Source organism: Ranitomeya imitator, chromosome 3 (genome assembly GCF_032444005.1).
Source record: "Ranitomeya imitator isolate aRanImi1 chromosome 3, aRanImi1.pri, whole genome shotgun sequence".
Taxonomy (NCBI): Eukaryota; Metazoa; Chordata; class Amphibia; order Anura; family Dendrobatidae; genus Ranitomeya; species Ranitomeya imitator.
Window position 1 is genome coordinate 29,368,269 of NC_091284.1, and position 18,285 is coordinate 29,386,553.

Here is an 18,285-nt window from a genome sequence, read left to right on the forward strand (position 1 = left end):
GGGACAATACAAATATCTCGCTGCGGATCTGTTTATACCAAGGAAGGTGACGGGCACAAGGGGGCATTCTTTGCGTCTGGAGGAGAGAAGGTTTTTCCACCAACATAGAAGAGGATTCTTTACTGTTAGGGCAGTGAGAATCTGGAATTGCTTGCCTGAGGAGGTGGTGATGGCGAACTCAGTCGAGGGGTTCAAGAGAGGCCTGGATGTCTTCCTGGAGCAGAACAATATTGTATCATACAATTAGGTTCTGTAGAAGGACGTAGATCTGGGGATTTATTATGATGGAATATAGGCTGAACTGGATGGACAAATGTCTTTTTTCGGCCTTACTAACTATGTTACTATGTTACTATGTTACTCACTGTATGGTGGTGATAATTCGGCACTGTATGGTGGTGATAATTAGTCACTATATAGTGGTAATAATTAGGCACTGTATGGTGGAGATAATTAGGCAATGTATGGTGGTGATAATTAGTCATTATATAGTGGTAATAATTAGGCACTGTATGGTGGTGATAATTCGGCACTGTATGGTGGTGATAATTCGGCACTGTATGGTGGTGATAATTCGGCACTGTATGGTGGTGATAATTCGGCACTGTATGGTGGTGATAATTAGGCACTATATGGTGGTAATAATTAGGCAAGATTGCCTTGTGCAGGCATGTACTATGGAGGGCAGAGAATGAACTTCAATCCAATATTGCAGCCAGCATGCAGCCAGCGGGTAAGGAAAGGGTGAATCAAAAACCCCCAAACCCCGCCTCCATGGCTGAAGGTTGTTCCCTCCAAATTCAGGTGACAGTGTCCCTTTAAATTTGGTCACCTCTACTGACGAATTGTTAATCATGTGAATTACAATATATCGGCAAGATTCTTTTTATTGTTGTTTAGCACAATGTTTTAAGGCATAAAGTACAGTACAAAATGAGTTCCCGGGATTACATCCAGAAATCAAAATGTTTTCTATTGTTATATAAATACGAAATTAACAGATACATAAAAAAAGATTACTCAAAAAATCTCCATAGTAGTTCACACCGCCAGGTCGTCTGACCGAGCCTTGCTACTCGTACGGCTGGTTTTACTCAAGCGGCGTCCACTGTGGCAGTACCCATTGGGCATTTGGTGGGGTGTTGAATTGTTGTTCACTGGAGCGTTTTGCGCATAGTTAATGTGGATGAACTGCCCTTGGCAAATGTCATCTTCACTTTGGACTCTTTCGGTGGCAAAATTGGCTGTGTTTTGCTGAGATGCCAGACTGTTGTTGAAAGGGTTGTTAAACTTACCCTTAGCGTTCAAGCATTGGTTAAAATCTGGTGGTGGGGTGCAGTTTTGTGACCGGTGTTCCGGTTCTATGGTGGCCACTCTAGGTGGACTGGGACTGTTCTCAGACTGGGCAGATAATCTCTGCCTGAGTTTTTTCCACAATAGATAGTACAGCTCCACAAAACTAAGTAAAAGCGAGAGGGTGGCAACAGCCAACATAAAGACGATGAAGATGTTCTTCTCAGTTGGCCGGGACACATAGCAGTTGACGGGATGGGGGCATGGTTTCCTTTTACATATGTAGAGGGTATCCAAAAAGATCCCGTAGAGCATGTATTGTCCAACAATAAAGGCCACTTCCATCACCGTGCGGATGAGAATGCTGCACACGTAAGTGTTCAGTAGACTTCCTTGAAGCCTGATCTTCCCGCTCACCTCATCCCGATATGGAAGTTCTACTTTTCCGGCAGGATACTCCTTTTGGTGATACGTGGAGTCTCCATTTATCTCCTGTTTGGATTTGGTTTCTTCTTCCCTGAGCTTTTTTTTTTCCTCCATCCGAACGGTGTGCATGGCGTGTCCCATGTAGAGAAGTGATGGAGTGGAGACAAAAATAATCTGTAGAACCCAGAACCGAATGTGAGAAATGGGGAATGCTTTGTCGTAACAGACATTCTCACAACCGGGTTGGGTGGTGTCACACATAAAGTCAGATTTCTCATCTCCCCATGAAGATTCGGCTGCAGTGCCCAGAACCAACATTCGGAAAATGAAGAGGATGGTTAGCCATACTTTTCCCACCACTGTGGAATGTTTTTGTACTTCCTCTAGGAATTCTCCAAGGAAGGTCCAGTCCCCCATGGCTCCTTATGGCACTAATTCACTCTGTGGAAGTAAGGAATGAAAACAGTGTTAGATCACTATGCTGGTATTTTTGCTTTTATATATATATACATATATCTACTATATAATTGTCTAAGGGTCACTTCCGTCTGTCTGTCTGTCCTTCTTTCTGTCATGGATATTCAGTCGCTGATTGGTCATGGCTGCCGTGACCAATCAGCGATGGCCACAGTCCGATTAGTCCCTCCCTACTCCCCTGCAGTCAGTGCCCGGCGCCCGCTCCATACTCTCCGCAGTCACCGCTCACACAGGGTTAATGCCAGCGGTAACGGATCGCGTTATGCCGCGGGTAACTCACTCCGTTACCGCCACGATTAACCCTGTGTAACCAACTTTTTACTATTGATGCTGCCTATGCAGCGTCAATAGTAAAATGATCTAATGTGAAAAATAATTAAAAAAATAAAAAATCATTATATACTCACCCTCCGTTGCCTTTTCCGCTCCACGCTTCGGTAACCGCGCCATGCAAGCAGCAGGTTCCGGTGGCAAGGATGGTATGCGACAAGGACCTGCCATGACGTCACGGTCATGTGACCGTGACCTCATCACAGGTCCTGCGCGCCTGCACGAGAACGACCTGCCATGACGTCACGATCATGTGACCGTGACGTCATCCCGGGTCCTGCGCTACCAACCCTGGGACCGGAAGCTGCCGAGTGCACCGCACACAGGCGACATGACTAGAAGGGCTCCCTTGGAAGGTGAGTATATGTTTATTTTTTATTTTTTAACCTGTGACATACGTGGCTGGGCAATATACTACGTGGCTCTGTGTTGTATACTACGTCACTAGGCAATATACTACGTCACTGGGCAACATACTACGTCACTGGGCAATATACTACGTGGCTGGGCAATATACTATGTGGCTGGGCAATATACTACGTGGCTCTGTGCTGTATACTACGTCACTGGGCAATATACTACGTGGCTGGGCAATATACTATGTGGCTGGGCAATATACTACGTGGCTGGGCAATATACTATGTGGCTGGGCAATATACTACGTGGCTCTGTGCTGTATACTACGTCACTTGGCAACATACTACGTTACTGGGCAATATACTATGTGGCTGGGCAATATACTATCTAACTGGGCAATATACTACGTGGTGGGCAATATACTACATGACTGGGCAATATACTACGTGTCTGGGCAATATACTACGTGGCTGGGCAATATACTACGTCACTGGGCAATATACTATGTGACTAGGCAATATACTACATGGCTGGGCAATATACTATGTGGCTGGGCAATATACTACGTCGCTGGGCAATATACTACGTGGCTGGGCAATATACTACGTGGCTGGGCAATATACTACGTGGCTGGGCAATATACTATGTGACTGGGCAATATACTACGTCACTGGGCAATATACTATGTGATGGGCAATATACTACGTCACTGGGCAATATACTACGTGGCTGGGCAATATACTACATGGCTGGGCAATATACTACGTGACTGGGCAATATACTACGTGGCTGGGCAATATACTACGTGGCTGGGCAATATACTATATGACTGGGCAATATACTATGTGGCTGAGCAATATACTACGCGGCTGGGCAATATACTACGTGGCTGGGCAATATACTACGTGACTGGGCAATATATTACGTGGCTGGGCAATATACTATGTGGCTGGGCAATATACTACGTGGACATGCATATTCTAGAATACCCGATGCGTTAGAATTGGGCCACCATCTAGTATATATATATATACAGTTATATGAAAAAGTTTGAGCACCCCTATTAATCTTATGCTTAATGTTTTATAAAAAATGTTTTTTTTTGCAACAGCTATTTCAGTTTCATATGTCTAATAACTGTTGGACACAGTAATGTTTCTGCCTTGAAATGAGGTTTATTGTACTAACAGAAAATGTGCAATCTGCATTCAAACAAAATTTGACAGGTGCATAGGTATGGGCACCCTTATCATTTTCTTGTTTTAAATACTCCTACCTACTTTTTACTGACTTACTAAAGCACTTTTTTTGGTTTTCTAACCTCATTGAGCGTTGAACTTCATAGCCAGGTGTATGCAATCATGAGAAAAGCTACTTAAAGTGGCCACTTGCAAGTTGTTCTCCTGTTTGAATCTCCTCTGAAGAGTGGCATCATGGGCTCCTCAAAACAACTGTCTAATGATCTGAAAACAAAGATTATTCAACATAGTTGTTCAGGGGAAGGATACAAAAAGCTGTCTCAGAGATTTAACCTGTCAATTTCCACTGTGAGGAACATAGTAAGGAAATGGAAGAACACAGGTACAGTTCTTGTTAAGGCCAGAAGTGGCAGGCCAAGAAAAACATCAGAAAGGCAGAGAAGAAGAATGGTGAGATCAGTCAAGGACAATCCTCAGACCACCTCCAGAGAGCTGCAGCATCAACTTGCTGCAGATGGTGTCATTGTGCATCAGTCAACTATACAACGCACTTTGCCCAAGGAGAAGCTGTATGGGAGAGTGATGCGAAAGAAGCCGTTTCTGCAAGCACGCCACAAACAAAGTCGGCTGAGGTGTGCAAAAGCACATTTGGAGAAGACAATTTCTTTTTGGAAGAAGGTCCTTTGGACTGATGAAACCAAGATTCAGTTGTTTGGTCATACTAAAAGGCGTTATGCATGGCGGCCAAAAAACACAGCATTCCAAGAAAAATACTTGCTACCCACAGTAAAAATTTGGTGGAAGTTCCATCATGCTTTGGGGCTGTGTGGCCAATGCCGGCACCAGGAATCTTGTTAAAGTTGAGGGACGCATGGATTCCTCTCAGTATCAGCAGATTCTTGACAATAATGTTCATGAATCAGTGACAAAGTTGAAGTTACATAGGGGATGGATCTTTCAGCAAGACAATGATCCAAAACACCGCTCCAAATCTACTCAGGCATTCATGCAGAGGAACAATTACACTGTTCTGGAATGGCCATCCCAGTCCCCAGACCTGAATATCATTGAACATCTGTGGGATCATTTGAAGAGGGCTGTCCATGCTCGGCGACCATCAAACTTAACTGAACTGGAATTGTTTTGTAAAGAGGAATGGTCAAAAATACCTTCATCCAGGATCCAGGAACTCATTAAAAGCTACAGGAAGCGACTAGAGGCTGATATTTTTGTACAAGGAGGATCTACTAAATATTAATGTCACTTTTCTGGTGAGGTGCCAATACTTATGCACCTGTCAAATTTTGTTTGAATGCAGATTGCACATTTTCTGTTAGTACAATAAACCTCATTTCAAGGCAGAAACATTACTGTGTCCAACAGTTATTAGATATATGAAACTGAAATAGCTGTTGCCAAAAAAAACAATTTTTAGAAAATATTAAGCTTAAGATTAATAGGGGTGCCCAAACTTTGTCATATAACTGTATATTTGACTTAAAACTAAATCAGATTATCACATAAGACCTAAGAATAGATAAATAACAAAATCAAATAAATGTTTAGAAAGCATTACACTTTGTCACATTTTTATTAAGTAAAATAATCCAATATCACATCATTGTGAGACACAAAAGTATGTGAACCTTTACTCTATGCAGATAATTTGAAGGTGCAATCAGAGTCTGGTGCTTTCAATCAATAGGATGACAACAAGGGGTGAGTGGGCGACCTGTTTTATATAAATAGTGGGGATATATCAAATACATTTTGATCTTGATAATACGAGTGTATCATCACAAGGACATAAGGGATTTTTTATTACCTTAGAAGAAGAGTTGCTGACGCCTATCAGTCTTAAAAATGTTTCAAAACCATCTCTAAAGAGTTTGGACTCCACCAATTCACAGTCAGACAATTTGTGTAAAAATGGAGGAAGTCCAATCCATTATTACCTTTCTCAGGAGCAGTCAACCAACAAAAATCCCTCCAAGAGAATCATGTATAATAGTCAACAAGGTCAGAAAGGAACTCAAGGTCACCTCTAAGCAACTAAAGGCCTCTCTCACATTAGCTAATGATAATGTTGATGATTCCACCATCAGGAGGACACTGAACAACCATGATGTGCATGGCAAGATTGCAAGGAAAATGCCACTGATCTCCAAAAAGAACATTGCTGCCTGTCCTTGGTTTGCTAAAGATCAATTGGACAAGCCAGAAGGCTACTGGAACAATGTTTTGTGGATAGATGAGACCAAAATAGAGATCTCTGGTTTAAATGAGAAGTGTTATGTTTGGAGAAAGAAATACCTTGTATTACAGCATAAAAACATCATACTATCTGTGATACATGGTGGTGGTATCTTGGTTTGGGCCTGTTTTGCTGCATCTAGGCCAGGACGGCTGCCATCATTGATAGAACAATGAATTTTGAATTTTATTGAAAAATTAAAAAAAAAAAAGTTAGGATATCTGTCCATGAGCTAAATCTCAAGAGAACATGGGATATGCAGTAAGACAATAGTTAAAGAAGAAGAAGAAAGTTACAGTTCTGTAATGGCCACGTCACAGACCCGACTTTAATCCTATAGAAATGTTGAAGGACCTGAAGCGAAAAATTCATGGGAGAAAACCACCAAAATGACAGAGGCGAAGCTGGTTTGTAGGGAGAATTGGGCTAAAATTGCTCCATCCGATTTGCAGGACTAATAAATAATTTTCCGGAAACGTTTAGATGCACATTGTGGTCACAACAGACACTGAAAGCAAAGGTTCACATACTTTTGTCACAGAATTGTGATATTGGATCATTTTGTTCAATAAAAGATGTGTAATATTTTTGACTCATTTGGTTGATTTAGTTCTCAGTGTACACTTTTAGTATGAAAACTCTAGACTAAGGGTAGCGATATTTCATACCCATGCACATATGTTCCTGGGTATCAGGGGTTACATGTCATACTGGACATGAGCGACTACAGAATACTATAATGATAATACATTTATTACATTAGGCTTGTCCCGTGGTTTCATCAGTCACAAGGGAAGATGCTGGTCAGCTGCTCACTGATGGCCATCACACAAGTCAGTCATTGTTCTCCATGGTCATCTTGTGGTCCGTGCATCGGTGATGAGATTGGCACCTGGATCAGCTTAGAATGTAGTTAGTGTACCTGGAAACAAGAGAAGAAAAAGTAATAACACCCTTCAGGTTGTAATATTTTATTATACATGTACAGTTGAAATCAAGATTACTCAACCCCCGATTGCAAATTGCACTATTTAGCAAAAACTGTATATTGTTTGCATAAAATCAATCATATATGGACAATGGCAATAGCTAAAAGCAATTAATATTACAAGTAATTTCTCCAAATTCACCACAAAATGCTACTACTGCAGTCTCGTAATTATTCACGCCCTAAATAGAGTCCCTTTTAGGAGCACATCGGTCTCTAGAACTGGATGTAATACCCAAGGGCTGCGTTTCTTCATCTCTTCTTCATTTAAAACACATCAAATACCTGGATGGGCAAGGCGTTCATTGATTGAGATGTTTAGTCAGATGATAGAAGTATGGCTAATTAAGAGAGTGGTCCAGAAAGTTAGGAGAAGAGATCAATGCTTTGCTCAAACAGCGAAAAGGATACTAAAAGATGTGAAGGCATTGAAAAGATAGAGATACAGAGACACAGATGGAAGTGGAGCTTCTCGGTAACGCCTACAGTGAAGTTTGGAGGTGGCTTGGTGATGCCTACAGTGAAGAATGATGGTGGCTCAGTGATGTCTACAGTAAAGTATGGCGGTAGCTCAATGATGTCTAAGGTGAAGCATAGTGGGGATTTGGTGATATCTACAGTGAATCATGGAGGAGGTTCGTTGATGTCTAGAGGGAAGCATGCCGGAGGCTCAGTCATGCCTAAAGTGAAGCATGATGGGGGCTTTGTGATACCTAAAGTGAAGCATGATGGGGGCTCAGTGATACCTTCTATAAAACATGGTAGTAAATTGTAAAACATACAGTGAAGTAATGCAATGGCTCTGTGTTGCCTACAGTTAAGTATAACCATGGCTCGGTGATACCTACAGTGAAGCATGGCGGGTGCTCAGTGATACCTACGGTGAAACATGGTGGGGATTAGGTGTTGTCTACAGTGAAGCATGGTGGTGGCTCTGTGATGCCTACAGTAAAGCATGGAGGGAGTTTGGTGATACCTACTGAAAAGTATGGAATGAGCTCGGTGTTGCCTACAGTGAAGCATGGTGGTGGCTCAGTATTTACTACAGTAAAGGATGGTGATGACTCTGTGATGCCTACTGTGAAGCATGGCAGGAGCTTGGTGAGACCTACAGTGAAGTATGGCGAGGGCTCAGTGAAACTTACAATTAATACAAAAATTGAAAGGAACGAATGGCAGTCACCGGTTAAAAAACTTCTTTATTCCAATACTTTAAAAGATTGGCGTCGGGAGGATGGGAGCAGGAGTGGAATGGACGACAGCCGTTTCGCGCTGCAGTGTCGCTTCTACTGGTCACTGCAGCGTGACCAGTAGAAGCGCCACTACAGCGCGAAACGGCTGTCGTCCATTCCACTCCTGCTCCCATCCTCCCGACGCCGATCTTTTAAATTATTGGAATAAAGAAGTTTTTTAACTGGTGAGGTGAGTGCCATCCTTTCCTTTCAATTTTTGTATCCATTGTGGCTATTTTCTTTGGAGTGGCACCCCGGCTCACGGAGCACTTACTGCTGTATACATGCTAGCAGCATCAGTTCATGCAATTACCTGTGCACTGAGTGGGCTTCCCCGCTGTGCGGATTAACACTTTGTTGGAGCTATTTTGAAACTAACAGTGAAGCATTGCGGAGGCTCGGTGATGCCTGCAGTAAAATATGGCAGTGGCTCTGTGTTTCCTACAGGAAAGGTGGTGTCTCATGATGTCTACAGTGAAGCATGGTGTGGGGTTGGGAATACCTACAATGAAGTATATCACAGGCTCAATAGTACCTACAGTAAAGCCCGCAGGGGCTCAATGATTCCTATTATGAAGCACTGTGGCAGTTCCGTGATGCCTAAAGTAAAGCATGGTGGTAGCTTGGTGATACCTACAGTGAAGCATAGTGGTGGCTCGGTGATACCTACAGTGAAGCATGGTGGAGGCTCGGTGATTTCTACAGGAAAGCATTGTGGTGTTTTGGTGAAGTCTGGCAGGGGTTCGGTGATGTCTGTGGTGAAGGATGGTGGTGCCTACAGAGAAGTATGGTGGGAATTTGGTGATGCTCTGGGTTTGCCTTGCTTCCTTTAGCACTGGAAACCTGCAACTGGCTGAGGGGAAGATGGATTCAATCATGGATCAGGAAACACTAGGAGAAAATGTAATTCCTTCTGTGAGAAAGCTGAAGCTTGAGCGTCATTGGCCCTTCTGGCACACTCCACTGTCCACCAAAGTGTTGTTTCAGAATAAGTCCTAGAGGATTGTGGAGTGGCCTTCACAGGTACCTGACTTGAACCCAATAGAAAATCTTTGGTGGGATGTGCAGAAGGTGGATGCAGCAAACCCAAGAATATTAGTGACCTGGAGGCCATTGGCCACGAGGAGTGGGCTTAGATTCCTCTGGAAAGCTGCCAGATGCTGGTGTCCGGCTTCGCATCACTTCTGCAACAGGCGGTGCAGCAAAGTGCTAAGACACTGGTCATTAGGGGGTGAATAATTCTGCAACAGTCAGTAAAAGTGGTATTTTCTGATACATTTGGAGAAACACCTTGATATATTAGTCTTGTTCAGCTATTTATATTGTTCATGGTTTGTTTCAAAGTGCAAAAAACTTTGTACATTTTACTAATAAACCTAATTTGAGGCCGAATAATTGATTTGGGTAAATGAATTCTCAGGGCCTGAGGCAAACTGGCCGACAATCACCATGTAAAAGTGGAATGGCTGCTGTTAGTAGTTGTCACTTTTGGAAATTCAGCATTTGTTACACCAAGAAAACTCATAAACTGCTGGAACTAAGTATTATGAATTGCCCAGAACTAGAAAAACATGATTTTGTTCCTTCCAAAACACAGCGCCACTTCTGTCTTCAGCTTGTGGGTGGTACTGCAGCTCAGCTTAGAGCAATTACTAAGAAGCTGAGCTGTGATAAAAGAAACAAACAAACCACGGGCAGCGATAGTGATGGTTTTTTAGAAGAAACCAGCCATGTTTTTTTTCTGATCGTAAGACAATAAAAAAGTTCCAGCTTTATTGTTTTGTATTCTGGCTATCAGTAATCAGGTATTCCCTACAGTAATTGTGCGAGGACAGAAACTTAGAAACTTCTGTAAGGTCCACACCTAGGGACTCCAGCGTACTCCTGCACGAATGTGCAAGTAATAGGGCAAGAATGTAAATGTCACTTGTGTATAGGAAAACTCATCCAGTAATTCATGTGCCAAGAGCGAGGAAACCGGAGAAAGACAAGTCTGCGAGGAAACGGCCGGGAATCTACCCCCATAATTCATAATAATTCATAGAACATAGAACGTTACAGTAGGAAGAGACCTCCAGGGTCATCGAGTCCAATCCCCGCTCAATGCAGGAGTCACGAAACCATCTCAGACAGATGACAGGCCAGCCTCTGTGTGAAGACTTCCATGGAAGGAGTCATCTATTATCTACTATCTATTATTACCTATCTATTATCCATCTATTATCTATCATTATCTATCTATTATCTATCTATCTATCTATCTATTATGTATGTATCCATCTATCTATCTATCTATCTATCTATCTATCTATCTATCTATTATGTATGTATCTATTATCTATCTATTATCTATCTATTTATCATTTATCTATCTATCTATTATCTATTTATCATCTATCTATCTATCTATCTATCTATCTATCTATCTATCTATCTATCTATCTACATATTCCATATATTTTTCAGCTGTGAGAACATAATGACGAGTTGGGGTGAATAAGTTTTTACAACTGTTGAATATGGCAATTATTATAGAATACCTTATTGAGGCCGTCGCGGGGCCCCTGCACATTATGTAAAGCTGCAGAGCAAGACCCCGCCGAGCGATGACCTCACTGTGCACATAAATAAGGAGAACAATGTTATTCTATGGGGCTCATCGGGCTCCATGATGGAGTGTGGATATCTAACATCAGACCGTGGGGTCATCTCTGTGGTCACCACAATCGGCGTATTCCACTGCATCTTCCTATGGAGTCCTTTAGCTCAGACCTTAGTGACCTAGCAGACAGATCTCAGTAGACGCCGCTTGTGCACATTATAATAAACTATATCCATGGACTAAAAAGTCCCGATTTGGGAGTGCCATATATGCCACAACAAGGGGAACCTTCAAACTTCTGGAAGTCTCGGAGAATCTCTTAGGCACCACAGTGTCCTTCCGGAAAGTGGTGCTCCTGAAAGTTTTTTTTTTGTACGTGGCGCTCCAGGATTCAGACATTTAAGAGCATGTGGCGCCCTGTGTGAGAGCACAGAAATTTTGATAATGACCTCACTGTGCACATAAATAAGGAGAACAATGTTATTCTATGGGGCTCATCGGGCTCCATGATGGAGTGTGGATATCTAACATCAGACCGTGGGGTCATCTCTGTGGTCACCACAATCGGCGTATTCCACTGCATCTTCCTATGGAGTCCTTTAGCTCAGACCTTAGTGACCTAGCAGACAGATCTCAGTAGACGCCCCTTGTGCCCATTATATTAAACCCAGTCAGTGGCATACATCTTGCAAATAATGTGAAGCGTATTTTCTAAAATTGTTGGCAGAATGGAGACATTTCATTGCCACCCTGGATCTCCCTTACCATGCCTGGGAGCAACCTCAAACCAAGTGAGACCGCACACCCCACTCCTTTTAGCAAAAGAAAGACCCACATTTTTCTAGGAACGGTCTTGAAAAATCAGGACCATCTCAGCAAATTCAAGATTGTTGACAACTATGTGTGAAGCTACAATCTTACTACATCTACTAAACGGACTATATCCATGGACTCAAATGTCCCGATTTGGGAGTGCCATATATGCCACAACAAGGGGAACCTTCAAACTTCTGGAAGTCTCGGAGAATCTCTTAGGCACCACAGTGTCCTTCCGGAAAGTGGTGCTCCTGAAAGTTTTTTTTTTGTACGTGGCGCTCCAGGATTCAGACATTTAAGAGCATGTGGCGCCCTGTGTGAGAGCACAGAAATTTTGATAATTCTGGAGGTCGAATTTGGAAACATCTACAGGAAAAGCCCAGAGTGCTTCTTCCATGATTCTGTAGTCCGGGCAGTCGCCTGTGCATGGTGCCGCGGATGCAGGCTGCATTCTAGGGTTTCCGGGGGCCTCTCCGCTCTATTACATGGTTTCTTCTGATAGAGGACATTTTTGACTTGTAGGGATTTGCTGCGCTCACTGCATTGAGTCTCCGTGGACTCTCTCGTTATTCTTGCGGCTTTAGTTTGCATCTTGACCGCGTGTCGGTGGGACTTTGTGCACCACGCACATCTGTGCTCGGGTGTGGGCCTTATGATACCAGAACAAAAAATATGTACAGGATTGGGAATGTCAAAATATTGCCTCCACATGTGATCTCTTACAGAAAGTGTACATGTGAAGCTTGCGTAAGGGTTGTCATGGGGAATATGAACTACGCCGACATGAATCAAATTCTATAAACTTTCCGCAGTGAAGAAAAACTCTTCTGTATTATTCTATAGGGCCCAGCGGTCGGACTGGAGGGTTCATCAGGCTCAATGATGATGTAAACAGGCCTGTAAAATTTACTGAGCCCACTTTAATTCAACAGGGGTGTCTCCACCTCTTACAGTGCGTGGATAAATACTAAAGGGGTGGTCCACGGCTGGGACCATCAGTGATTAGCTGTTGTCGGTGGGGAACCTGGCAGCAAGAATTCAATTCCCCTACAGCTCCACCATAGAAAAGATAAGGTATTAGAGCTGGTAATCAATGGACTGTACATGAAGTGAACGGGTGTGCCCGGCCATCCACAGCGATATATGGATGAGTGAATCCTGTGAAGTGTCCAGCCACAGGTGCCCCCTCAATATGCATCCAGCCACAGCCCCCTGATAAGTGTCTAGCCACAGCCCCATCATATGCATCCAGCCACAGCCCCCTGATAAGCGTCCAGGCACAGGTGCCCCCTCATAAGTGTCCAGCCACAGCCTCCTGATAAGCATCCAGCCACAGGTGCCCCCTCATAAGCATTCAGCCACAGCTGCCCCCTCATAAGTGTCTGGCCACAGATGCCCCCTCATAACCGTCCATTTACAGTACAAAAACAGAATAGATTCTGCACTTATAATCACAATTGCATTTTTTCAGGCTCAGGTGAAAAATTCACCCAAAAATACAACAGCGTTTTAAAAGGCCCCAAGCTTTCATGAAATTACATCCACTATGATTGAGCTGTTAAAGGCAATAGATTTTTTGCACAAAAAGAGCAGCATTTACGCTACGTGGGAACACGGCCTAAGTGTTCAGAATGTCCTCGGGGACCTCAATAGGATATTTTCGCCGCCGCCCGTCAGCATTAGTTATCAGCTTTTTTTTTTATTACAGAAGAGTCTTGTTTTCTCCAATATTCTACACAACAAATTAAGGCGTTAAGAAGGTCTATCAAAACCCATCAGACTTTCCTTAGCCTTGGAGCAAAGTCTTGCCTCCACATTTTTGTAGGACATCTCAATATTAATTTCCACCTTTGAATTTTTCTCATGCAACCTCTTTTATTCTGAAGGAGCAGAAACGACGTTGTAGCCATGGAGCCGCGAGAGTAATAAATCTTTCCCTTCATTTATTTTATAAAACAGGTTACTGAAGTTTCGGGAGTTTAAGGTCTTGGCAGAGCTTCTCCTCAGACTTAGGAAACCCAAAGGAACAACCTAAAAAGGCCAACTTCAAAAGGACAGCAAAATCTTTACAGGCAACGACCCAAAGCTTTGCTACAACTATCTCTTACCTCATCGGATACGGCTTGTGGCTACAACCTATGATATATTACAGACCTAATAGATAAAGAGGAACATCATCCAGTAATGAAAAACGAGTCAAGAACCCCCTCCATCATTCAGAGAAAAAAATATTGTGCTCCACTCACGTTTCGTAGAAATGTGGAGTCAATATCTACCGATTAGCTGAAGTGCCTTCATGGCACAACAATGTCACGTGAGCACTGATAGATTCGACACCGAACGTGCTGCAGGTCAGGAGACCCGCGGCCGAGTCCATGTATTGCGGTCCATACTCGGACCATGTTTCATGGACGTTTGCATTAGACCTAAATCTGAGTTTTCCAATCTTAGACGTAGCCTGCCCACTTCAAGAAAATTTCCACGATTGTTCTCCTGAGGTGACTTGGCCAGTGGCTTCGCCCTTGTTCTTGTGTCGGAGGCTTTCACCTTATACTGCTAAAGGAGATGGCTAGGACTTTTATTATTTTTACGCAAGACCCCTGTTCTAAATGGGGTCGATCTCTGCCGACACAGCTGGCTATTCTCTGGATTCATTTCACCTCTCGTCATCAGAGTAGGTCATCCTCTACCTCAACAAGCCATCACTGCAGGCATCAAGCTGATTGACAGTTAGTTCCCCGCAGTTAGGAAGTGGGGAGCCGGCAGTTAATCGGTGGAACAGAAGTCGTTGCTCTCGGGAAGCCGCCGAATCGCAGGCAAAGCGATCCATGACCATTGTGATCTGACAGAGATCGGCGCCAGGCAGGTATTTAGCAAATAAGTGCCTGTTATTATTTTTGCGCATGGGGCTAAGAACTTAAAGTCTTGGATAACCCCTTTAAGTCAGTGAAGAATTCAGAAATAAGTCAGGTTCTTACCCCTCAAGTGGTTAAAAGACGGGACATTACGATGCTGTTTTAAGATTGCTGTACATTAGGTTCATTTTCTGGGATGTTTTTTTAGGTGGATTCTGGGCAGAATCCGCCTGAAAAAGACGTGGTGCGTACATACCCCAACAGGGACGTTTTGTGGCCCTTCACCACATTTTATTTCGCAGGGTCCTTGATCAATTCTGGTGATACTCTAGTGTTGTCCCCTAGAACAGTGATTACATAAAAACACGAGCTAAAAAACCTCGGAGAATGTTTCGTGAGAAAGTCTGAGACAATCCAGCCTGGCATATAATGAGTCTTATCACAGTCGTGGCTCGGTCAGCCCCGCTGAAACTGCGCCAGATCCTCCGAGAGGACAAGATAGGCAGGCGTTGCTGCTGATCCAGAGCCTTGAGCACAAATCGGCCGAGTATCGAGTGACACAAGATCAGCAGTCATCTTTTTTTGCATAATAAATGAGGATTCAGTAGTTGCCATGAAAAATCTTGTAACATCTACATATATTATATTTAAGTTCTCTAAAGTGGTATGAAAATTAAATCACCAATGAATAAAAAAACAAAAAAAAACAAATATAGTATAAAATATATACATATATATATATATATATATGTATATATATATATACTGCATATACATATCTATCTATATATATATACTACATATATATTTTTCAGTGTATATATAGATATAAGAAAATGAATTATCAACTTTTTCCAATTTAATAGAGTAAAAAAAAAGACAATGTGTAAAAAATTGAAAAAAAAAGAAAAACATCACCATTCACAACTCACACGGCTTGAAAGGATAACGGCACACAACCCGAGATTATACAGGAACTCGCACGATTTTCATAAGACTTCGAAGAAATCTCTGCCCTATAAAAACATATTTTATTGCAAAATTGTCAAAAAATGAATGCTGGAGAATGCAGGTGTAAGAGATGGACGACCGCCATTTCGCACACAATGCTGCTTCAGTGGTTCCCGAGTGTTTGAACCATTTGAAGCACCATTGTATGCGAAACGGCCATTGGTTGTCTCTTGCACCTGCATTCTCCCGCATTCATTTTTTAATGATTTTGCAATTAAATAAGTTTATATGAGACAGAGAGTGCCTCCTTTCTTCACTTCGAAGTCCTATTAAAAAACCCAGCTACAGTTAGGGCCAGAAATATTTGGACAGTGACACAATTTTCTCGAGTTGGGCTCTGCATGCCACCACATTGGATTTGAAATGAAACCTCTACAACAGAATTCAAGTGCAGATTGTAACGTTTAATTTGAAGGGTTGAACAAAAATATCTGATAGAAAATGTAGGAATTGTACACATTTCTTTACAAACACTCCACATTTTAGGAGGTCAAAAGTAATTGGACAAATAAACATAACCCAAACAAAATATTTTTATTTTGTTGCAAATCCTTTGGAAGCAATCACTGCCTTAAGTCTGGAACCCATGGACATCACCAAACGCTGGGTTTCCTCCTTCTTAATGCTTTGCCAGGCCTTTACAGCCGCAGCCTTCAGGTCTTGCTTGTTTGTGGGTCTTTCCGTCTTAAGTCTGGATTTGAGCAAGTGAAATGCATGCTCAATTGGGTTTAGATCTGGAGATTGACTTGGCCATTGCAGAATGTTCCACTTTTTGGCACTCATGAACTCCTGGGTAGCTTTGGATGTATGCTTGGGGTCATTGTCCATCTGTACTATGAAGCGCCGTCCAATCAACTTTGCAGCATTTGGCTGAATCTGGGCTGAAAGTATATCCCGGTACACTTCAGAATTCATCCGGCTACTCTTGTCTGCTCTTATGTCATCAATAAACACAAGTGACCCAGTGCAATTGAAAGCCATGCATGCCCATGCCATCACGTTGCCTCCACCATGTTTTATAGAGGATGTGGTGTGCCTTGGATCATGTGCCGTTCCCTTTCTTCTCCAAACTTTTTTCTTCCCATCATTCTGGTACAGGTTGATCTTTGTCTCATCTGTCCATATAATACTTTTCCAGAACTGAGCTGGCTTCTTGAGGTGTTTTTCTGCAAATTTAACTCTGGCCTGTCTATTTTTGGTATTGATGAATGGTTTGCATCTAGATGTGAACCCTTTGTATTTACTGTCATGGAGTCTTCTCTTTACTGTTGACTTAGAGACAGATACACCTACTTCACTGAGAGTGTTCTGGACTTCAGTTGATGTTGTGAACGGGTTCTTCTTCACCAAATTAAGTATGCGGCGATCATCCACCACTGTTGTCATCCGTGGACGCCCAGGCCTTTTTGAGTTCCCAAGCTCACCAGTCAATTCCTTTTTTCTCAGAATGTACCCAACTGTTGATTTTGCTACTCCAAGCATGTCTGCTATCTCTCTGATGGATTTTTTCTTTTTTTTCAGCCTCAGGATGTTCTGCTTCACCTCAATTGAGAGTTCCTTTGACCGCATGTTGTCTGCTCACAGCAACAGCTTCCAAATGCAAAACCACACACCTGGAATCCACCCCTGACCTTTTAACTACTTCATTGATTACAGGTTAACGAGGGAGACGCCTTCAGAGTTAATTGCAGCCCTTAGAGTCCATTGTCCAATTACTTTTGGTCCCTTGAAAAAGAGGACGCTATGCATTACAGAGCTATGATTCCTAAACCCTTTCTCCGATTTGGATGTGGAAACTATCATATTGCAGCTGGGAGTGTGCACTTTCAGCCCATATTATATATATAATTGTATTTCTGAACATGTTTTTGTAAACAGCTAAAATAACAAAACTTGTGTCACTGTCCAAATATTTCTGGCCCTAACTGTATTTGGTATCACCACGCTCATATGAGTCCAAAAAACTACTAAAATATGAAATGAATTAACACATTAGGTTAAATGCTGTAAGGGGAAAAAAAACAAATGGATAGACTTGCCATTTTTTTTGTTGCTGCACCTTCCCCAAAAATTCAATAAAAAGAGAGCAGCATGTCATGTCAAATAATATATACTGCTCAAAAAAATAAAGGGAACACTTAAACAACAGAATCTAACTCCAAGTAAATCAAACTTCAGTGAAATCAAACTGTCCACTTAGGAAGCAACACTGATTGGCAATCAGTTTCACATGCTGTTGTGCAAATGGAAGAGACAGCAGATGGAAATTATTGGCAATTATGAATACACACTCAATAATGGAGTGGTTCTGCAGGTGGGGACCACAGACCACATCTCAGTACCAATGCTTTCTGGCTGATGTTTTGGTCACTTTTGAATGTTGGTTGTGCTTTCACACTCGTGGTAGCATGAGACAGACTCTACATCCCACACAAGTGGTTCAGC

At 42.5% G+C, this 18,285-nt stretch overlaps 1 protein-coding gene across 3 annotated transcripts in view; it reads right to left on the reverse strand.

Annotated features, from left to right (window-relative positions):
* Positions 1-869: 869 nt before the first annotated feature.
* The window catches only part of GJA5 (gap junction protein alpha 5), an 86,856-nt gene continuing 69,440 nt past the window's right edge, over positions 870-18,285 (reverse strand). For all 3 annotated transcript variants that reach the window (XM_069760662.1, XM_069760661.1, XM_069760663.1), the window contains exons 2-3: positions 7,095-7,258; positions 870-2,160 (exon numbers count right to left, since the gene is read on the reverse strand). In XM_069760662.1, the coding sequence (XP_069616763.1) occupies positions 1,042-2,136 (1,095 nt within the window). In that variant the 5' untranslated portion in view covers positions 2,137-2,160; positions 7,095-7,258 and the 3' untranslated portion in view covers positions 870-1,041. The remainder of the gene's footprint in view (positions 2,161-7,094; positions 7,259-18,285) is intronic.